General features: G+C 34.9%; 1 protein-coding gene across 14 annotated transcripts in view; it reads left to right on the plus strand.

The window, feature by feature from the left end:
* The window catches only part of ORC4 (origin recognition complex subunit 4), a 107,777-nt gene that overhangs the window by 77,280 nt on the left and 6,158 nt on the right, over window positions 1-24,339 (plus strand). For 12 of the 14 annotated variants that reach the window (XM_044242531.1, XM_044242524.1, XM_044242533.1 and 9 more), the window contains 6 exons: window positions 1,796-1,969; window positions 8,938-9,024; window positions 19,007-19,115; window positions 20,006-20,101; window positions 20,184-20,251; window positions 22,557-23,013. In XM_044242531.1, coding sequence (XP_044098466.1) covers window positions 1,796-1,969; window positions 8,938-9,024; window positions 19,007-19,115; window positions 20,006-20,101; window positions 20,184-20,251; window positions 22,557-22,745 — 723 coding nt within the window. In that variant the 3' untranslated portion in view covers window positions 22,746-23,013. Of the gene's footprint in view, window positions 1-1,795; window positions 1,970-8,937; window positions 9,025-19,006; window positions 19,116-20,005; window positions 20,102-20,183; window positions 20,252-22,556; window positions 23,014-23,520; window positions 24,104-24,128; window positions 24,203-24,339 lie in introns of those variants that run through there. The other 2 variants (XR_006383839.1, XM_044242532.1) reach the window with 2 other exon arrangements.

The raw sequence follows: 24,339 nt of genomic DNA on the forward strand, positions 1-24,339 counted from the left end.
AAGAGTCATCTCTCTTCTCATAGATGGCTGCCATGAGTCTGTTTGCATTTTTCTTTTCCCTCTTTTCCCTCTTTTCCCTCCTTCATTCTTGGCAGGTTTGTGGTCAGGTCCATTTACTTCTTTTCCTTTCTTGCAGCAGTTTCCTTTTTAGAAAAGTGAAATAATCTGAGTCATCTTTCAACAGCCTTCCTTTCAGTGTTGTTTTTCTGTGGAGTGTTTTTCTCTGTCCTCTTTCCCCAGTACTCTTTAGTTTATAATATATGCCTTCATAATAAGGCTCCCCATAAAACATCTGCCTCTTTGTTTTATCTTTATTCCTTCTTGTCAAGGCAGCAGTTATACCACAGGAGTTAAGGAAGCATCTTTCTTCTTCTTGCCAAAAAAAACACAAACCTTTGGGTGGAAGTAGCAGTGGCAAATGTTACTGACCCATTGAAGGACCAAATAAAGAATCAGGTGCTCTTTAGCAGTGTTACATAGGCCTTTAAAAATTCTATAGTATAATTCTCCCAGCTGTGCAGTTCAGGTCTATCTGTATGTCTGTGTTTGAAAGGATAGTTGGGTTAGTGACTTTGCTAGCAAACAACCTCTTCTCTGTGAAAGTAGTTCTTTTTTTTACTATTCCCTTTATTTCCACATTGCAAACTTCAGTCATTACTGTCCACAACTAAAGTACCTTTTACTTCCACCTTCTTTCCATTCCCAAGTTCAAGCTCTTAATTATTGCTGGCATAGAGTGTTGTTTACACTGCTTTTAGCCACCTGTACATGGATGATCTAGAGCTGCTCATTAATAGAAAATTTATAATATAGCTGTTTCTGAACATAAAACTTCACTCTCTTTTAATTATGCTGGAACTGTATTTTTCTTTGACCTATAAAAACATTCCAGGTTTTTCATTCACTTTCTCCCTGCCAACCCCAAGCTATTAATCTTTCCTGTCTTCTTTTCCAGACCAACCACGATCCCGTTTTGATCACTTGAATTCTTTCCTCTATATGATTGGTTTCTTAACCTAGCTATGATGAAAATCATCTGGGTAGATTTAAAAATCCATATTTTAGGGTCTTACCACATTTTTTTTTTTACATTTTTTTCTTACAGAAAATTGACAATAAAAAAGTTGATTCCTAACTTCTTAAGGAAAAATAGCATAAATGCAAATAGTTTCTAAAATATCACTGTAAAAAAGTCAAAAGGCAGAATAACTTAACAGTGTCATGCTGTGTTCCTGCAAGTTTCCTCTCCTGTAGTTTGTTCCATCAGTTCAGCATGGCTTCAGCTTGAATTTATAGGTAGTAAACAATTCTTCTCCATTACATTTGCTACTTCCTGAGTCTTTGTTATATAAAACAGTTTTTAAATTTTCAGCAATTAATAGATTTACTACCTTTTGCTCTTTTTTAATATGAATTTTTCATAGAATATATGAAATTCTTTATTGAAATTCTTAGTGTTATTGTGGCAGAGAACTATTCAATAATAGTCACACTTTTTTTGCAATTATTATTGGTCTTGAAATGTTAAATCCTAACTGAGAATAGCATAGTAGGAAAAAGGCATGACATCACCAGGCCTACAGATGCTTAGAACGGGATTATTAAAAGTGGCTTGCATAACTGTGAGGAAATAAAGGCAATGATTTGAGTTTTTGGAGGCTTGAATAAAATGCTTAATTGTGTATTACAGGTTAAGCATTGTTAAATATAGTGATAGTTCAAATATGTATACCTCTAATATTGGTTTGTTTTTTTTTTAACATGCACCTTATATGGATTTTTCTTTGTTTTTAAGGATATTTTGGAACTCTTAGAAAAAAGAGTAAAGTCACGGTTTTCTCACCGGCAGATACATTTAATGAATTCATTTGGATTTCCACAGTATCTTAAAATATTTAAAGAACAATTATCTCTACCTGCAGAATTTCCAGACAAGATCTTCACTGAGAGGTGGAATGAGAATGTTCAGGTAAGTTGGAACAGAGGCAATAATATTTTAATAATTTTTGTGCCTACTGTACCATTGAAAGCTTATAAAAACCTACAAATTTAAACAAATTTGTAAATTAGCAGAAAGTTTCTCATGTTATTGTAGCATAAAACTGTATTAATACAAATTATATACTTTATATGTGTTATTTTCTTTAAAAGATATTTGTCATATCCTAAATTTTTTCTCTCAAAAGAACTTTAGTGAGATTTTTTGTTCTGTCTTATAATTTTAGATTATTCTATTAATATTTAGAATATTATAAAAATATTATTTTCATTATTTATTAGTTTAGCAGGTTTTTTAGCTTAGTGGTTCATACCTAACTAATTATCCAGTATGGATTTTTCCCTCCACCCCTGATTCTCATACAATTTCAGCTTTTATTTCATTAGGTCTTTTAAGTTGTATTGTGTATATTGGTGAATCTCATCTTATCTCTGGAGCTCTCAGGGGCTTAGCTACCCATGCACACTCACATGTTGATATAAAGGTTTACTAAACCTTGTGGACTCTAATTTTATCTACACTTACATTGAATAGCCTAACTTATGTAGACCATTGTCATATCAACTCAACATACTAGCATAAGTTTATCTTACATTGTCAAGAGTTTTCAGTTGGCAGAGAGAAAGGAGAGAATATATGTATGGGACTGTGTTTAATAACACAATTGAAAAACAGTGTTGCAGAATAAATCCACATGGTAGAATCTTCCAAAAATATGGGTCTTCTGAAAGTAGAAAATAGTGTAGAATCCTTGATAAATAGTGTAGAATAGTGTTGAAAGAATTGGGAAAAACTGGTCTATGATATTAAATACTGATGAGGTTGATTAGATCTTTGGATAATTAAAGTTGTAAAATGTACATTCACTGACTCTTAAAAAAAATTTTATGTCAGAGCAGTAATTATTTTATTATTGTAGTTTCAACTTTTTATTTAAATTCCATTTAGTTAATGTACAATGTAATAATAGTTTTAGGTGTAGTATTCAGCAGTTCATCACTAACATATAACACACAGTTCTCATCATAAAGAGTTCCTTCCTTAATACCCACAACCCACATAACCCAACCCCTACCCACCTCCCCTACAGCAGTCTTCAGTTTGTTCTCTATAGTTAAGAGTCTAGGGGCACCTGGGTGCCTCAGTCATTCAAGTGTCCCACTCTTGGTTTTGACTTAAGTCATGATCTTGCAGTCATGAGGTCTGTGCCTGTATCAGGCTCTGTGCTCAGCGCAGAGTCTGTTTCATGTTCTCTCTATCTCTCCCTCTCCCTTCTCCCTCCCACTCTTTCTCTTTCTCAAATAAAATCTTACAAACAAACGAACAAAAAGAGTCTGTTTCCTGGTTTGTCTCTCTTTTTTTCCCCTCCTATTTTCTTCTATTTCATTTAAATTCCATGTAAGTGAAATGATATATGTCTTTCTCTAGCTGACTTTATTTTGCTTAGCATAATATCTCTAGTTTCATTCATGCTGTTGAAACTGGCAATATTTCATTCTTTTTTATGGCTAAATAATATTCCATTTTATATACACACCACAACTTCTTTATCCATTTATCTACTGATAGACATTTGGACTCTTTCCATAATGTGGCTGCTGTTAGTAATGCTACACAAAAATAAATTCAAAATGACTAAAAGACCTGAATGTGAGACCGGAAAACATTCAAGTCCTAGAAGAGAACACAAGCAGCAACTCTTTTGACCTTGACCAACCATAGCAACTTCTTAGTAGATAAATCTCCTGAGGCAAGGGAAACAAAAGCAAAAATTAACTATTGGGACTTCATCAAGATAAAAACGTTCTGCACAGCAAAGGAAACAGTCAACAAAACTAAAAGGCAACCTTCAGAATGGGAGAAGATATTTGCAAATGACATATCTGCTAAATAAAGTCCTTAACAAACTCCATACCCAGAAAAACAAATAGTCCAGTTTAAAAATGGGCAGAAGACATGAATAGACATTTTTCCAAAGAAGGCATACAAATGGCTAATGGATACATGAAAAGGTGCTCAACATCACTTATCATCAGGGAAATACAAATCACAACGACAATGAGATATCACATCACACCTGTCAGAATGGCTAACATTAACCTAGGAAACAACAAATGTTGGTAAGGACATGGAAAAGGGGGAACCCTTTCGTACTGTTGGTGGGAATTGAAACTAGTATAGCCACTGTGGAAAACAGTATGGAGGTTACTCAAAAAGTTAGAAATGGAAGTACCCTACTATCCAGCAATTGCACTACTGGGTATTTAACCAAGGGATATATAAATACTGATTTGCAAAGCAGTCATGATTTTGATCTTAAATATCAATACCAAATTAAAAGTGAAATAATTCTGGAACGCTGAAAAGAAATTAAAAAACTAGATAAAAATATAAAAAAAAAATTCAACCAAAAAATAACTTAAAGGATTTTGCATTTATTTTGTTTTTTTATTTTTTAATTTTTCCCAGCTTTGTTGAGATACAATTGACAAAATAAATTGACAATAAATTGACAAAATAAATTATATATGTTTCAGGTAGACAGCTTGATGTTATGATATGCATAATGCATATACATCAAGAAATACCACAGTGAAGCTATTCAAGGCATCCATCACCTCAGTAGTTACCATTTTCTTTCTCTTCTTTTTTCTCTCTTTTTTTTATTTCCTTTGTGGGAAGAGGTGAGAATACTTACGAGCTGTCTTCTAAGCAAATTTCAAGTGTACAGTACTGTATTAAACCATAGTCACATTTTTACGGTTACTATACTCCAGAATTTACTCATCTTGCAAAACTGAAAGTTGATTCTTGTTTGATTATAAAATATAATCTGCTAATCTAAGCACTATTAATTTGGCACTTCTCATTTTTTAATGGCTCAGTCAGAAGAGCATGCAACTCTTGATCTTGGGGTTGTGTGTATTCAAGCCTCACATTGGGTGTAGAGATTACTAAAAGTTAATCAGGGCATAAGAGTACATGTTAAAAGGTACGAGTTTGCCTTATATATATATGCCCATTCTACTTCCTGATACTACAGAGTAGTTATTAGGTTTATAGTCTTTCAAACATTATGCATACTAAAGTTGTTTTTATAGAAGGAGTTCAAACTTTGTGTATTATTTTGTTTTACCTTTTCTGTTTGTGTATTATTTTGTTTTACCTTTTCTGTTTTGTTCTGATTGACAATTTTATATTATTTTTTGTTGTATAACTATACAGAATTGTGTGTAAAAATGGTTATCTTAATCCTTAAAATTCAGATATTCTATGATATAATTAGGTGTAGACTTTTCCTTCTCCTCTTCTCTCCAGATTAATCTTGTCTGGGACTGAGATGTTTTTAGCCCAGATAAGTTTTTTTGATACTCTTATTATAAGATTCTATTCTTTAGGAACCCTTTATATTTGGTACTCCCACATTGTCCCTTTCTTTACCTAGGCCTGATGTGGAGCAGAGCTCTGCATCTTTGACCTCTGAATCCACCTTACAGTGCCTCACAGACTTTCACTTTTCACTTGAATTGATTATCTTGTTACAACAGTATGTTTTTCTGACTGCTTTAGAGATTCAAATGCGGTCTTTCATAATATTTAAATATCTTTGCTTTGCCACAACTTTTATTTCTGTCTCTGCTCCCTTTCTTTTCCTAAGATGACTACCTAGCCCAGGTGATACAGTGCTGACACCTATCTTTTCAGTCCTTCACAGAATATTGCATTCTATGAATCCAAGTAGGTATATAAAGCAATTAGATGAAAAGGATTACTGGTGAAGCATATAATTCTGGATGACTGAGAAAATGGTAACCATGTAGCAGGAAGGTGGCTAACCCTTAGGCTTGTGATCCTTTTTTGCTGATTCTGTATTACTGTATTTGGGGGCAGGTGGTAGAAATGAATGTGAGCACTATCCTTTTGTTTTTTAGGGGTTTTTTGTTTGTTTGTTTTGTTTTTTTGTTTTACCATCTTGCATCTCTTTTATAATGTAGAACTAGTACCACTGCAGTTTTTGTCTCTTAGGTCTAGTATTTTGTTCCCTTAATCCTCACCCTCATTTGCCCCTTCCTTTTGGTATGCTAATGGGTGAGCTTCACTTGAAATATATGTCAGCACCATGGCCAGAGGCCTTGCCCGGGAAAGGGGGGTTACCCTGAGGGAGCTATCCTTTCTCTCAGTACTGACTACCCAGCAAGTTTTTCTTATTCCAAGGTTAAACAATGGTATAGATAACAGGTCCTGTGGAATCAAATCCAAGAAATATTTTCGAGATAGCATTGAACCTAGACATACCGTCTAACTTGAATCTTTTAGTGGTACAAATTAGTTAAGCAGAGTAAACACCATCTCAGCATGACAGTATAAGGAGAAATCCCTGTATGAAAGAACATTTTAAAGGATCGTAACTAATTCTTCTCAAAGGAAATTCCCTCAAAGTACTATAGCTAAGTTCAAGGAATATTTACCTACTGTCATAATCTTCCCTGTTTAGTTAACAGAAGGTGAGAAGATTCGCCAGGAACTGACTAGGAGGTTTAGTACATATCCTGCTGCCACTGAGTTGTCCCTGGAGCATCATGAGTTCTCTGAGATACTAGTGAAACTCTGTTACATTCTGCTTAGAATCTGCCTGTGGAGAGGGCACCAGACAGGCAAACTGTAACATTGGTACAATAAGAACTTGCTTCTGCAGCTTCTACTCATGTGTTCATCAGTGAAACCTTAGTATTTCAGCTTCCTTGAATAACAGGAGAGATCTGTTTTGTTTCTGGGAATTTCCCCATGTTCCTGTAAGGGTGATGTCAGTCAGTAATTCTTTGTCTTTATTTCTCTTGTGTCATTTCCTGAGCGAGCTATAAGGGAGCTTTCAATCCAGAAAAATAAGAAATTTAGTCGTGTTTCAAAACCCAAGATCTAATATGTTCAATTACTATCACATAGTAGCCTTATCTCCAAGTAGTTTATAGTATTGGAATCAAGGTGAAAGTCTAATAAGGGTTTTTTTTTTTTAATGGCTCACATATATAGATCTTTTAGACTTTTTATTTTTAAAGCACATTAAGTAATTATGGAAGCAAGAAGGTGATAGCTTTAAGAAAGATGCAAGTTGGATTCAGATCTCTAAAAATATAAGAACACAAGCAGAGTATAGGTTAGCCTTTTGAAGCATCATGTAGAAGAAAAGCAGTTAACTGTTATTAAAAATAATTGATTCTTAGGGAGAAAATTTCTTCTACCAATATTTTTGTTCCAGGTAATTTTTTATAGTTTTAATAAAACTGCAATTAATTCCCAAAAGTTTTTTATGTGTACTACTTTGCTTTATTATTTCGTGTTCATCTTGTGTACTCTCAGAGAATATCTGATCCTTTTATGATAAAAAGATATGTATAAGGGCACCTGGGTCGCCCAGTGGGTTAAGCCTCTGCCTTCAGGTCAGGTTATTGGGATCGAGCCCCACATCTGGCTCTCTGCTCAGCAGGGAGCCTGCTTCCCTCTCTCTCTGCCTGCTTCTCTGCCTACTTATGATCTCTCTCTCTCTAAAAAAACAAACAAACAAAAAAAGTGCTGTTCAGAGAGAATACTGAAAATAATGACAAAGGAATGAGGACTATAACTAGGATAATGTATTTACTGAAAGCATAAAACTTTATTTCATTATACTAGAACTTATTCCTGAATCTGGATCTTCTTGCAGTGAAAGTAGAAATATAACAGTTTTACCTCTAGAAAATAAGATTTTCGGGGTTTTTTTGTTTGTTCTAAGAAAAAGTATCCTCATTTATTACAGATGATTTTTGAAAATTTATGTCAGTCTTCCCCACTCTGTTTTTGGCTCTGCCAGCTATGAATTTACTCTTTGTACATCTAATTTTTTCTATAATACCATGTGTACCTTATTTTTTATTAATTGTGATTCACTGCAGTCACAACTGCTTTTTCAAAGGACCTTATTCTCCAAATTTCCAATGTGATTAGTTCTTCTCAAATATATTTGTTTAATTATACTAAGTAATTTACATTGTTGATCATTACTTCCTTCCTGAAGTTTTCTTCCCTTGGTTTAATTGCCCTCTCTTGGATTCTCTTCCAGTATTCAGTACCTTTCTCAGTCTCTTTGCTCTTTTTCTATTTTGTTCTTTAATATTAATAACCAAGTTTCACTTCTTGACCACATTTCACTCTTCATTCCTCCTGGAATGTTCTGTCCCCAGAATATTATTTCTGATTTTTTTCTTCCCTTTCTCAAGCCCTTGCTTCTCCACACATCACCGTTTGACTCTCCTTCAGACCATGTCTTCTATAAATGTCTTAATTCTCTGTTCACACTATTTTAATTCAGACCCTTTTTGTCTCTTATATGGACAGTTGCAGTGGCCTACAATTAGGTTTTTCTGTCCTTGTCTTTCCATGAAATCACTTCACCAATAACTGAAACTCAGAGTTACATGACTACTCATTTTCTGTTAGTATGCCATGATCTTTCAGCATTGCTCATACTGTTCCCGATAACTGGAACGCGCTTTCTTTTTAGCTTAATGACTCATACAATTTAAGCATTCTTTGTACTGCTTTACCTTGTGTTTCCAAATATGGTAACTCTTACTCTCTGTTGTGTTTTGTGCTGAATTATGATTATCCCACTGGTATGACTATATGGTTTGCCTTTTTAGACCAGAAAGTTTGGGTAGCAGGTATTATGTTTTGTTTCTGTGTGTATTTAATTAACATAAAGGGGTTAGAAGAAAACAATAGACTGGAAGTTTCGTTTTGATTTTTGTTTCTACAAATAAAACCAACACCTATTTAATAATGAATAAATATCAGAGTTAATGAGGTACACCAACTAGTGAGGCACATTATAGTTGGGTTTAAAACCGCCGTGTTACTTAACCTATTTTGATTTTTTTTTTTTTTTTTGCCTCTCTCTCTAGGGTCTCACAGAAGATAGAAGTGTGCGAGAAGTACTACAAAAGCATTTCAATGTCAACAAAAACCTGCGGTCATTACACATGCTATTGGTTTGTATTTTCTTATTTTTATACTCATTTTATTTCATCAGGTAATTGTATTTTGTTGGGAATTGATTAAACTTACAGAAAATTTTGGGAGAATTAACATGATTACTACATTGAATCTTCCAGTCTAGAATAGGGTACATTTCTCCTTTTATTTAGTTTTTCTTTGATTTGTTTAATTATCATTTTATAATTTTTGCCATACAGGTTTTGTATTTATTCATTTATTTATTTATTTATTTTAAAGATTTTATGTATTTATTTGACAGAGAGAAATCACAAGTAGATGGAGAGGCAGGCAGAGAGAGAGAGGGAAGCAGGCTCCCTGCTGAGCAGAGAGCCTGATGCGGGACTCCATCCCAGGACCCATCATGACCTGAGCTGAAGGCAGCGGCTTAACCCACTGAGCTACCCAGGCGCCCCTATTTTTTTATTTTTATTTTTTGTTCTCTTTTTGTTTTATTTTGGTTTTTGGTATATGTTTAAAATATATACCTAAGTATTTAATTTTCTGTGGAACTGATATTTTGTAAGTACCATATTTAAGTGATATCCTGTTGTTGTTTTTTTTTTAAAGATTTTATTTATTTATTTATTGGACAGACAGAGATCACAAGAAGGCAGAGAGGCAGGCGGAGAGAGAGGAGGAAGCAGGCTCCCCACTGAGCAGAGAGCCTGATGCGGGGGTCGATCCCGGACCCTGGGATCGTGACCTGAGCTGGAGGCAGAGGCTTTTTAACCCACTGAGGCACCCAGGCACCCCAATATCTTGTTTTTAGTTAGGTTTTCGATGTGCTCATTCTTAGTATATAGAAATACGTTTATGTCTAATGGTAAGTTTATCTGTAGTGGTGTAGTAAATGTCTGTGACTATTAAAATTTATGACTGCTAGTAGTGTAAGTATGTCTAGGTACTTTGGAAAACAGTTTGGCAAATTAGTTTTCTAAAGAAACTCTGATGCACAAGAAGATATGGAAAGATTGTTTGCAGCAACCTTGTTTATAATTGCAAAAAGAAATGACATATATCTATCAATAAGGGAAAGAATTAATAAATTGTGAGTATACATGAAGGAATATAATACAACAGAAAAAATGAATGAACTAGAAATAATACCTCAACATTATAAATTCTCAGAATACGTGTTCAGCCAAGAGTTGTAGAAGTATAATATGGTATTTATATAAAATTTGGAAATTAGTCTGCATTGTCTAGGAATGTATACATGTGTAGTAGAAAAATAACAGCATGGGTTTTTTTTTGTATAAGGAAGAGTAGAGTATCCGAAGAAATAGATCCTCTAAGATTATATTTTGTAAGCTCAGGAAGTAGTTGTAGATATCTAATACATTATTATTTTGCCTTTTTATGTCAAAAATACTTTATAGTAAAGGCAAGAGTAAAGGGGAAGAATAAGGGAAAGAGTTACTGTGTAACCAGGTTCTCTCCCAGTAGGGGAATGAAGGACAAGGATTTCCAAACTCTTCTGTTCAAGTAAGGACCCTGGGCCCTGGTTAACATGAGAGAGTTTTTAGTATAAATATTTCTTCAGTATTAACATGGTACTTAGTTACACTTGGAAATTACTCATTGTTTAACTGGAATTCACGTTTAACCAAATATATATATTTTCATCTGCTAACTCTGCTTACCTTATTTAAGAACTACATTTAAATGCTACGAAAATTACACTTAAATCTTCAAATTGTTGCAAAGGCAACAGCTTCATGGAAAGTTGTCTCTAGGTATAATTTTGGTTTTTAATTTTTTTCTTTTATGTACAGTTGAACATAAAGTAGGTAACTTCTGTCACTTAACATTGACCTGAACTGGTTAATTATTCAGTAACAATTAGTAAAAAAAAGCTTATACAAGTCACAGGTCTGCCTTTTTGGTTTGGTCTAGGGCTTTGAATAGTAATGTTTTTGAAGTACAGTTGACATAATATTACATTAGTTTCAGTCATACAAGCCTAGTGATTAGACATTTTTATACATTACAAAATGCTGACCATAGTCACCATATAGTCACCATATGTCACTTTACAGAGTTATTTCAGTGTAATTGACTATATTCCCTATGCTATACTTTATATCTCTTAGACTTACTTATTTTATAACTGGAAGTCTGTAGTTCTCAATCCCCTTCACCTATTTGACCCATCTCTACTCCTCTCCCTTCTAGCAACCATAAGTTTGTTCTCTGTATTTATAAGTCTGTTTTTGCTCTTAGATTTCACATGTAAGTAAAATCATACGGTATTTGTCATTTTCTGTCAAACTTATTTCACTTAGCATAATACACCCTCAGTCCATCCATGTTGGCACAGATGGCAGGAATTCATTTTTCTTTTTTATGTCTGAGTAATATTTCATTGTGTGTGTATCATCTTTTTCCATTCACCTGTTGATTGACATGTAGGATGCTTTCATATCTTGGCTCTTGTAAATATGCTGTAATGAAATAGGGGTAAAAATGTCTTTCTGAGTTAGTGCTTTTGTTTTCTACTAGTAAATATCAAGAAATGGAATTGAATTGTATAGTAGTTCCGTTTTTACTTCTTTGAGTAATCTCCCTACTATTTTTCATACTGGCTGTACCAATTTATATTCCCACAAACAGCAGGAGGGTTCCTTTTTCTCCACATCCTCCCTGTCACTTATTGTTCTTACATTTTTTTTTTAATTTTTGAATATTTGAATACTGTTTATTCATTTAAATGAGTATCACTAAAAACTATTTGATACCGGACCTCAGTCAGGTATGTACATAGCTGCTGATTCAACTGTTTTGCTATGTGATTTTTCTCCTTAGCAGTAACATTTTCTAACAATAAATGTTTACTTACTATTGTATATATAATCACAAGTAGTTTTTTTTTTTTTTCCAATTTATTTATTTTCAGAAAAACAGTATTCATTATTTTTTCACCACACCCAGTGCTCCATGCAAGCTGTGCCCTCTATAATACCCACCACCTGGTACCCCAACCTCCCACCCCCCCGCCACTTCAAACCCCTCAGATTGTTTTTCAGAGTCCATAGTCTCTCATGGTTCATCTCCCCTTCCAATTTACCCAAAAGCACATACCCTCCCCAATGTCCATAACCCTACCCCCCTTCTCCCAACCCCCCTCCCCCCAGCAACCCACAGTTTGTTTCGTGAGATTAAGAGTCACTTATGGTTTGTCTCCCTCCCTATCCCATCTTGTTTCATGGATTCTTCTCCTTAAGCCCCCATGTTGCATCACCACTTCCTCATATCAGGGAGATCATATGATAGTTGTCTTTCTTCGCTTGACTTATTTCGCTAAGCATGATACGCTCTAGTTCCATCCATGTTGTCGCAAATGGCAAGATATCGTTTCTTTTGATGGCTGCATAGTATTCCATTGTGTATATATACCACATCTTCTTGATCCATTCATCTGTTGATGGACATCTAGGTTCTTTCCATAGTTTGGCTATTGTGGACATTGCTGCTATAAACATTCGGGTGCACGTGCCCCTTTGGATCACTACGTTTGTATCTTTAGGGTAAATTCCCAGTAGTGCAATTGCTGGGTCATAGGGTAGTTCTATTTTCAACATTTTGAGGAACCTCCATGCTGTTTTCCAGAGTGGTTGCACTACATTTTTTGATACTCGCCATTCTGACAGGTGTGAGGTAATCTCACTCTGTTTTGGTTTTTTTTTTTTTCTTTTTTTTTGGTGTTACTCTGATAATGATTGATGTAGAGCATTTTTTCATGTGTCTGTTGGCCATCTGTATGTCTTTGGAAGTGCCTGTTCAGCTCCTTTCCCATTTTTAAATCCAACTGTTTCAGGTTTGGTATTAAGTTCTAGGAGTTCTTTTTATATTTGGGGCATTAATTTCTTAATCAGATATATTTGCAAATATGGGAGAAGTCATTAGATTGACTTTTTTGTTTTGTTGATCGTTCCCTGTACTGTGCTGTGCAAAAGTATTTTTAGTTTTAGGTAGTCTCAGTTGTTTATTTTTTGTTGTCCTTGTTTGTAGAGACAGTTAACAAAAAAATATCGCTAAAATAGATATCCAAGTGTTTACTGACCAGTGTTTTGTTTTTAAAGAGTTTTATGGTTTCAGGCCTTAATTTAGGTCTTTAATCCATTTTGGGTTTATTTTTATGTATGATGTAAGAAAGCGGTCCAGTTTCATTCTTTTGCATGTAGCTGTACAGTTTTCCCAACAACATTTATTGAAGACTATCTTTTCCCCATTGTATATTCTAGCCTTTTTTTGTCATGGATGAATTGGCCATAAATGTGTGGCTCTATTTTTGGTTTCACTCTTTCGTTCCATTGATCTTTGTGTCTGTTTCCATGCCAATACCATACTGTTTTGGTTGCTATAGCTTTGTAGTATAGTTTAAAATCTGGGATTCTGAGATTTCCAGCTTTGTTCTTTCTGAAGATCACTTTGGCTTTTCCAGGGTCCTTTGTGGTTTTATACAAATTTTAGGATTATTTGTTTTAGTTCTGTGGAAAATGCTGTTGGTATTTTGATAGAGATTGCATTGAATCTATAGATTGCTTAGGGTAGAACAAATATAAACAATGTTAGTTCTTCCAGTCCATGAGCATATATCTTTTTTCCATTGATTATTGTCATCCTCAATTTCTTTAATCAGTGTCTTAATTGGTTTTAGAGGGAAGATTTTTCATCTCATTGTTTAGCTGAATTTATTTCTAGGTATTTTATTCTTTTTGATGCAATTGTAAATGGGACTATTTTCTCAATTTCACTTTCTGCTAGCTTTTTATTAATGTACAGAAATGCAGCAGGTTTCTCAATGTTACTTTTGTATCCTGCAACTTTACCTAAGTATTTGTTAGTTCTAATGACTTTTTTACTTTTTCCATCCTAATACTATTCCTAATATTATATCATCTGCAAATAGTGAAAGTACCTCTTCCTTAACTACTTTGGATGCTTTTTATTTCTTGTCTGATTGCTGTAGTTAGGACTTCCAGTAACATGTTGATTAAAAGTGTGAGAGTCTGCATCCTTTGTCTTGTTCCTGACCTTTAAGAAGAAGCTTTCAGCTTTTATGATGCTGCCTGTGGATTTTCATGTGTGGGTGGACTTTATTTTATTGAGATATGTTCCCTCTATATAACTTAGCTAAGTGCTTTTATCATGAATGGATATTGGATTTTGCCAAACTTTTCTGCATCTGTTGTGATGATTATATGATTTTTATGCTTCATTTTGTTAATGTGCTGCATCGTGCTGATTGATTTGTGGATAATGAACTGTCATTGCTTCCCTGGGAGAAATCCCACTTGATCATGATGAATGAACCTTTTGATGTATTATATTCAGTTTGCTAATATTTTGTTGAAGATATTTGTACCTGTGTTCATTGGAAATATTAGCCTGTAATTTTCTGTTTTAGTAGTGGTTTTGGTATCAGGTTAATGCTGGCCTCATAACCATTCCTTCCTTTTCCATTTTTTGGAATAGTTTGAGATGTAAAGGTATCAATCAACTCAATATTTAGGAGGATTCATCTAGTCCTAGAATTTTATTTCTTAGGAGTTTTTATAAATTTTTAATGATTTATTTATTTGAGAGAGCGTGCATGCATGAGTGAGAGGGGCAGAGGGAGAGAGGATCTCAAGCAGACCACACTGAGCAGGGAGCACAACAAGGACTTGATCTCCGGACCCTAAGATCACCAGTGGAAACCAAGAGTTGGAAGCTTAATCCACTGTACCACCCAGGGCGCCCCATGGGAGTTTTTAAGTTACTGTTTCAGTTTTGTTAGTCATAGTTCAGATTTTCTCTTTCTTCCTGATTCAGTCTTGGAAGATTGTATGTTTCTAGGAATTTATTCATTTCTTGTGGGTTGTCCAGTTTGTTGGTGTATAAATTTTCACAGTAGTCTCTTAGATCTTATAATCCTTTGTATTTCTTTAGTGTTAGTTGTAACTTCTCTTTTATTCCTGATTTTGAGTTCTCTTTTTATCTTGATGAATCTCTCTAAAGGTTTATCAAATTTGTTTATCTTTTCAAACAACCAACTCTTTTCATTGATGCCTTTTCTGTTGTTGGTTTTTGTTTTTGTTTTTTTCTAAATCCCTCTTTCATTTGTTTTCATTCTGATCTTTACTTCTTCCTCCCTTGTACTGGCTTTTGGCTTTGTTCTTTTTCTGATTCTTTTAAATGTAACATTCAATTCTTTAACTTGAGATTTTTCTTGTATCTAGAGGTAGACCTGTATTGCTATAAACTTTCTTCTTCAAACTGCTTTTCTCTGTCCCAAAGATTTTTAGAATACTGTGTTAACATTCTCATTTGCCACCATGTAGTTTTTTGTTATCTCTTTGATTTCTTTATTAAATCATTATGTTGTTTAGTCTCCAAATGTTGTTTAGTCTCTAAATGTTGGTTAGTCTCAAATGTTCATGGTTTTTTCCTTTTTTTTTCTTGTGATTGATTTCCTGTTTCATACCATTGTACTCAGAAAAGATGTTTTATATAATTTCATTCTTAACTAAATTTATTGAGACTTGTTTTCTGGCCCAACGTGTAACCTGTCCTGGAGAATATTCTACATACACTTGACAGGAATGCTTTTGGTAGTGTTTTTGGATGGAATGATCTGTAGCTATCTGCTGAATCCATCTGGCTAAGTCTGTTAAGGCTGGCGTTTCCTTATTGATTTTCTGACTGGATAATCTGTTGATTAAGGAGTGTTAAATTGTAACTAATATGTAATTATAATTATAAAATTATAGTATTTGGTCAGTTTCTCCCTTTGTGTCTGTTAATATTTGCTTTATATATTTAGGTGCTTCTGTGTTGGGTGCATATGTATTTACAGTTATTATATTCTCTTATTGGATTGATCCCTTTATATGATGTTCTTCTTTGTGTCTTATTACAGTCCTTGTTTGTTTGGTTTTTTTGTCTGGTATAAGCATTGCTACCCTGGCCTTTTTTTCCCCCCTCATTTGCATGGGCTTTTTCCATCACTTCACTTTCAGTGTGTCCTTAGGCCTGAAGTGAGTCTTGTGTAGGCAGCATGTAGATGGGTCTTATTTTTTTAATCTGTTCAGCAACCTTATGCCTTTTGATTGGAGCACTTAGTCCGTTGACATTAAAAGTGATTATTGATAGGTATGTACTTATTGCCCTTGCATTTTATTTTGTTTGTTTTTGTAGTTCTTTCATGTTCCTTTTTTCTCTTGCTCTCTTGTCTTAGGATTTTATTACTTTCTTTAGTATTATGTTTGGATTCCTTTCTCTTTATTTTTTGTGTACCTCTTTTAAATTGGTTTGTGGTTACCATGAGGTTCAGCTGTATGTTAGCAATCTATTTTAAGTTGGTAGTTGCTTAAAATCAAAAGCATTTTAGGGACGCCTGGGTGGCTCAGTTGGTTAAATGTCCAACTCTTGATCCCGGGGCAGGTCTCTATTTTAGGGTTATGAGTTCAAGCCCCACATTGGGCCCCACATTGGGCTCCACACTGGGCATTGAGCCTACATAAGAAACAAACAAAAATCATTTTAAAAGCACTAAATGTTTACTCTTCTCCCACTCTCACAGTTGATGTGTTTGATCTCACGTTTTACATCTTTTTACTTAGGATATACCTTAACTAAGATATAGCTGATTTTATTAGTTTTTAATCTTCCTACAAACTTTATAATTGATTGCTCTCCTCCTTTTACTGTATATTTGCTTTTACCAATGAAATTTTTCTTGAGTAATTTTTAAATTTCCTCTTGGGCCTTTTCTTTTTTGCTTAAAGAAGTTCTTAACATTTCTTGTAAGGCTGGTTCAGTGGTGACAAATTTCTTAAACTTTATCTTGGAAACTTTTTCTTTAATTCTGAATAATAATCTTCCTATATAGAATATTCTTGGTTGTAGGTTTTTTCCTTTCAGCACTTTGAATATTATGTATCATGCATATAGACCTTAGATTTGTCTTCTTTGAGGCTTCCTGTACTTCTTGGACCTGGATGTCTATTTCCTTCCCCAGATTAGGGAAGTTTTCAGCTATCATTTCTTCAAATAAGTTTTCTTCCCCTTTCTTCTGGGACCTCTGGAATGTGAATGTCAGTATGCTTGATGTTGTCCTAATGGTCCCTTAACATATTCTCATTTTTTAAATTATTTTTCCTCTTTACCATACAACGTGGGTCCTTTCCATTACTTTGTCTTCCAGATTGCTGATCCATTCTTCTTTTAATCATTTATTTCACTTACTGTATTCTTCAGCTGTGACTGATTCTTTTTTATATTTCTTACCTCTTTATTGAAGTTCTTACTAAATTCATCTGCTTGTTGTCACTAAGTTCATCCACTTGTCTCCCAAGTTTGATGATTATCTTTATGACCATTATTTTGACATCTTCATCAGGCAGATTGCTTACATAACTCCATTGGTTAGTTTTTTTTCTGAAGTTTTGTCTTTTTCATTTGGAACATACTCTTCTATCTCCTCATTTTGTCTGATGTAGTGTTTGTTTATATTAGGTAGCTGTGTCTCTTGATCTTAGAAGTAGCAGCCTTATGTAGAAGGCATCCTCTGGAGCCCAGAAGTACAATCCTTTCGGGTCACTAGAACCTGGAGCTTTAGGGCTGTTTTGTGTGGGTTGCTTGCACATCTCTTGTCACTGGGCCCCGACTGCTGAGGGCACATTTGTCAGGGCTGGTTCCTGACCCAAATGGCAGCAATGCCTCACCACAACTATTGGAGGCACACCAGTGTGTGGAGCTGGTCGCAGTCCAGGTATCTGAGAGACCCGGCTGTGGCTGCTCAGGGCAGGTGGGTGCGGGGTAGCCTCTCTGTGGCTCATTGTGAGATCCCACCAAGACTCTTGTGTGCTTGCTGGCGGGTAGGATTGGTTCCCCTTCCCTTGGGTAGGACTTACTTGGAAGAATACCTACCTAGATTAATACAGTGCAGTTCCACAGGGGAATTTCCCCTGGCGTGGATAGTGGTCCTAATGAGATAGATGAATAGTGTCACAACTGGCTCTTACAAGCATCTAACTAACTTTTCTGAAGGAAAAGAAGAAAAATAGTGCTGCCAGCACTTCCATTTTCAAAGAAGGCTCCTACAGATACTTGTCCCTCCAGCACTATGTATGCCTTAGTCAAGTATACCTTCCCATATGGCCCAGGTGTTTTTCAAACTTGCCTCTGAGCAATTGAAATTGTGTATGTGCCCTGTGAGAATAGAGTCTCCATTTCCTATAGTCCCTCTGGCTCTCCCAGAATTAAGCCCCTCTGATTTTTCGAGCCATGCATTATAGGGACTTGTCTTCCTGGTACAGATAACCAAGGCAGAGGGTGCCCAGTGTGGGATCTGAACCCCTCACTCCTCAGGAAAGACCTCCACACCTTCTGCTGTGGATCGCTGCACTCGGTGTATGGTTCCTACCCCAACCATATCTCTGCCTCTTTTTACCCTTCTCAGTGTGGCTTTTTAAAATATCTTCAGCTGCATACAGACACACACACACACACACACACACTCTCTCTCTCTCTCACAGTCCTAAACTGCTAGTTTTCAGAGCATTCTCAGAGTTGCTTTGTATGTAGTTGCAGTCTTGTGTCTGTGGGAGAAAGTGAGCTCAGGTAACTTCCCTACTCCATTTTCCTGTGAAATCAAAATAACCTTTGAACAGCATTCTTACCTATTTTTGATCTCTTCTTGCTCTACTCCTTTTTAAGTGTTTTCTTTTGAAGAGTTGTAAGTAAGATACACAAGTAGGAAGAGGTAGAGCAGCAAGATCTTTTTTTTTTATGCTTTACATTTATAGACCTATATGACATGTATTGGAGCACTATATTTTAATAGAGCCAAGTGTGAGAAGACCTTTCCCAAGCATTAATATTAAGTCTGCCATAAGAATAGACTCCAAATTAAGAAGTTTTGTTCAGTAATATCTCCAGAATGCCTAAGTAAACATGTAAATGTTTTTTTGATCCACATTTCCCTAGATGCTTGCTTTAAATCGTGTAACATCATCACACCCGTTTATGACTGCAGCAGATCTGATGGAGGCAAACCAGTTGTGTAGCATGGACTCTAAAGCAAATATTGTACATGGTGAGATGCCTGTTTAATTAGTTTTTTATAAATTTAAGTTAACATAATGGAATTTTTCAAAATTATACTTAACATTGGGTATAATACAGACTACTGTTAAATCCATGTAGCCTTTAATTAAGCCCTACAAAAGGTATTATGATTCCCATTTAAAGTGGAAGAATACTGATGCTCTCCCTGCCTTGTTACATTGGAAGTCCAGCTAAGACTTGTATTGCAGGTGTTCACATTGCATTAGGTGCCACTAGAGAGCCTTAGCATTGAAGGTTTACTCTCCCTTTGAAGAATCTAATGAATTTTCTTATTTTAGAAAAAAAATGTCAATATAATTTCCAGGTGTTCAGGGTTTCTATGAATAGTCAAGGACCCCATGTGATTTAAAGTACATAATTGCAGGGGCACCTGGGTGACTGATTCTCTTAAAGTGTTTGCCTTCAGCTCAGGTCATGATCTCAAGAGCCCTGGGTTGGGCTCTCTGCTCAGTGGGGAGTCTGGTCTTCTCTCTCTCTCTCTCTCTCTCTCTCAAATAAATAAAGTTTTTAAAAATATATAAAGTACACAGTTGAAGTGTCAGTTTATGCTTATTATGAGCCATGTGATCAGTGCTTGATAATACTCTCTCTAATCCTTATAACATCTCTGTAAGCTTAAGAAGATTCTTAGTTTGCTTATATGAAAGCTAAGCCCAGGAAGGTTGAGCAGTTTGCTTACGATTGTATAAGTAATAGTGACTGAAAGATAATTTGAACCTGGGAGATGTCTTGATCTCCTGCCACCCTTCAGAACAATGGTCTTTCACTTTATCATTCTCTTTGGAGGACAGTTATTTCAATCTTATGGATCAGTAAGTTAACATACAGTTCATAATTTGTTTTCCTTTTACCATATAGGTCTGTCAGTCTTGGAAATCTGTCTTATTATAGCAATGAAACATTTAAATGACATCTATGAAGAGGAGCCCTTTAATTTTCAAATGGTCTATAATGGTGAGATGAAACTTTGGTTTCTTTCTGACTCTACCTCACTGCCTGTTTGAAGGTGTTAATGTTGTTACTGCTTTCTGTCCAGAGTTTCAGAAGTTTGTTCAAAGGAAAGCCCATTCTGTTTATAATTTTGAAAAACCTGTTGTCATGAAGGTAAGATTTAAGTTGACTGTTATTTTTCTGAATACAGGTAGATTTTTACATCCAGTTTGATTGTGTATGTCATATTTGAACTCTTACTAACTTTGAAACATTAGGTATTTATCATAGAAATTTATTTGAATGGTAGACAAAAATTAATCTCAAAATGTTTGAATAATTCTAAGGCAGCCCGATATTTCCCAGTTTGTGGAAGTATACTGCCCTCTACTGTCTGTTTCTAGCACTGCATTATACAAAGAACTATACATTGCAGTTCATCAATAAAATCCTGTCCCTTTACAACCCAGGGGTTGGCTTTATAATCGTAGCAGTAAAAAAGAAAAAATGCAGATATTAGCCATTAAAAAACTAAAAGATAAAATATGGGCTAGTGAGGACATACAAAGTTTTATAAGGGGTTGGTTAAGTCATGAGTTTTAAAACTTGAGGAACTTCTTTAGAGTATACCATTGTCCACTAGAAATATATGAGCCACATAGTGTAATTTTGGATTTTCTAGTACCAGCAAAAAAGTTTAAAAAGGCAAAGTTAACTTTAATGATAATTTTTATTTGGCCTAATACACCAGAAACATTTTAATCTATAATTGATACAGAAAATTATCAATGAAATAATTCATTTTCTTTTGTATTTTTTGAAATTTCTTGTGTCTATACTTAATTCACTAAGTATTCATTGGAATTACTTGCTCTTTAGACTTCATAAAATTTGTAGCTGATGTAGATGTACATTCTCAATTGTTCCACTAACTTAAAGTTTTCTAAATGATTCAAGTATCAAATTTTAAGTTAAACTTCATAATTAATAGTAGCCCTCTGTGGTTACCTTACTGGACTGCGCCGCTCTGGGGGACTTTATAGGGAAAAACATCTTTCCTTTCCTTCCCTTTCCTTGCCTTCCTCTCCCTCTTCCTCTTTTTCTTTTTCTCTTTCTCTCTTTCCCTTCCCTTCCTCCACCCTTCATTATCCTACCCTTTCCCTTCCCTCCCCTCCAGCTGTGGACCCATAAGTCCTTTATCATCCTTTATAGGCCTTAGTGGTCAGAATTTTGTTTCTTGTACCAAATAAAAAATGTGAGTACAGGGCATTACCCTTTCTTCAGAACAACAGAGAAAGTATTTATCCTACTGAAGTTTGGTTTTTTTTCCCCTTCCTAATGTCCATGTCTGTCTGATAGTCATAGTTTGTGGAGGTTGTACGAATACAAAGGTTTACATGAACATTTAAATTCTTGAGTAATTTGTATTTTGTACCTGGTCATTCTGTATTTTAAAGTATTTTGCTGCCTAGAAATATTTTAAATTTCAGTTTTATTCTGCCCCAATAATACCTGCAGCTTCAGTATTCCTCCAGTATTTTCTCATTTTTAGAAATGAATTGTGTCTATTTCTTTTCATCAGACTTTTTATGATACATAAAGAATAGATTCCAGTGATATTTTTTACAATGTGGTTGTAAGAATAGGAAGCTCAAGAATCTATTTCACTCTGTCAATATTTTAATGCTTACTATGTCATGATTGAATGGTTTCCTTTTTTTGATAGGCTAATAAAATACCTAAGACAATAATCAGGGTTAGAAAAGACATAATACATGAGTATTAGAGGTGAGAGGAGACCATAAACAACCCTTTTTAAGGTGGGGGAGGGAATTTTTGACAGGTTGTGGCATGCTCTGCAGACTTCTTAGGGAAAAAGGAGCCTGTCTTCTTTCCTTTATGCCCATACCACTCCGCTGAATCACTTATTTATAGGGTTGGCCAAACAGGCTTGGTGCACTCCTAGGGGTTTTTCTGTCTCTAGCTTTTTTTGCAGCTGCATTAAACTTCTGTATAGCAAAGTCTTACAAAACTAGAAAGAGGAAAAAAAAAACAAACTGGAAAGAGATTGTAAATGCAAATTTGAATCACCTAGATAATTAGTTAAAAGTACTGGTCTTACTAGTTGTTCAGTTTTTATAGAGAGAACTAGAAGCCCTTCCCTTAAGTATGAGCAGGTGATATGGTATAGAATGAGGATTGGAAGAAAAACCATATTAAGTAGACTGAATTAGAGTTTGCCCTGTTCACATTCAACAGTGCAGGGACAGATAACTGTGTATTGATACTGCTTCACCTGATAGATAGACGAAGTTCTTATGAGGTTGATGAGAGTTGTTTTTGATCCCTACTGATTTCTGTTAAGTTTTGTTTCCTGGCACTCTGTTTTACAGTTAACAGCAACCCTAATTGATCTCTGGATTAATGTTACTATTTTACTTCCCCCTATTCAACCTAAACTATTTCTTTCATCTTCCAGGCATTTGAACACTTACAACAATTAGAATTAATAAGGCCCGTGGAAAGGACTTCGGTAAATACACAGAGAGAGTACCAGCTGATGAAACTACTTTTGGATAATACTCAAATTATGAATGCTTTGCAGAAATACCCCAACTGTCCTACAGATGTTAGGCAGTGGGCAACATCCTCACTAAGCTGGTTATGAATATAACGGGTGGCTTCAGTTACAAAATTTCAGGCATACTTCTGTAAGGAACTCAAAGCTATTGTCCTTTAACCAGATATGTTATTACATTTTCTTATATTTATAAACATGTATTTTTGTATTTATGGGAAACTGTTACACATGTAGTGTCTTGGCTGTGTCATGCCTTTGAATCATGAGCAGTTACATGATTTATAATTTCAGTGATTTTAGATTATGTTGTAAGTAGCAGTTCAAAGAAATAAATGTGACTGTTTTAGGGAGTGAACCATATGCTTATTTAACACTTGTCAAGTATTTATGCGGTATATTTGAAGAGTTCATTTCAACACAGCAGCCAAGTGTTTTTACAAATCCTCAAGCAGTAAAGAAGCAGTGGTAAGAGTTGAGGTGTACTGAGCAATCTTTAGGTCCACTGGAAGGTGCCACATTTGTTTTGTTTTTTTTTTCTATTTTCTATCCGTGGAGATTCTGGATTCTATCCCAGACCCAGGTCTTTTAGTTCAGGAGACTGACCAGTTTGGCCAGGAGATAGTTCATACGGAAGAAAAAGGTAAAAAGTTTGAATATGAATTTCTTCCAGGCTTCTCAAAAGGTGGTACTTAATCTTATCACCTATAGAAGAATCCCTTGTAGAATTTTTTAAAAGGCAAATTTCTTTCCATTTCATTAAAGATTTCGGGAAATGATGGTTCATTTACTTATTTATTTTTTTAAAAGGCAAATTCTTGGGCCTGTCACAGGCCCAAAGGATCAGAATTTGTCTTTTTAACAGGGACTTTAGGAAATGCCTGGAAAAACATTCCCGCAATTAATGGTAAGTGTGTGGCACTATTGACTAAACTTACTTGTATCAAAAATTGTAAATCCCTAAAGGCAATGTAGAAATAGAAATGCTCACCTTATAAATTTAGGAGTCCAGGAACTATTTAGGAGTCCAGGTTTAAAATGAAATTTAATAAGCATTTGCTAAGTGTTAGTGACTTCATTTATTTAAGAACATTTGATTGTATATTGTTTTTAAAAGACAGTCCCTGTCCTTGTGTATTTCATAATCCTTTTAACTATCAAGTGCCCTGTGATATTCAGGGACTGTTATTTATTATTTACAGTTGAGAAAAAACTGACATACTAGTGGCAGTGTTCAGAATCACACAGGTAGAGAATGATTGACACACTCTGGAATTCAACTCAGGTTTGACTGTCACCAAAGCCCCACTGTCAAGAGTTTAAATTCCTTAACAGGTTCTTGCCATACGTTTTTTTTTAAGTATGCTCTAAGAAATTATTCACCAGGTTTTTTAAGAAGTGTCAGGTATAGAATGGACTATAATATTTCTGTGTGTAAAAAGTAGCTCTTCAGTTCAACCTATTTTTTTGCAGATGTAGCTGTTCTTTCCCTGCCTTCTAAGTCTTCAGATCACTGTCATTTACTTTTCAGCAGTGTTTCAGTAAAGGTAAGGCTTGCATACTGGTTCTATACAATAGTCTACAGATTTTAGGGGATATTTTGCCAGAATACTTAGAAGCAAGGATTTTACACATGAGCTTAAGTTTTCTCTCTAAAAAAAATTTTCTGAGCCATTTTAAGGAA

Source organism: Neovison vison, chromosome 3, assembly GCF_020171115.1.
Source record: "Neovison vison isolate M4711 chromosome 3, ASM_NN_V1, whole genome shotgun sequence".
In the NCBI taxonomy this organism is placed as follows: domain Eukaryota; kingdom Metazoa; phylum Chordata; class Mammalia; order Carnivora; family Mustelidae; genus Neogale; species Neogale vison.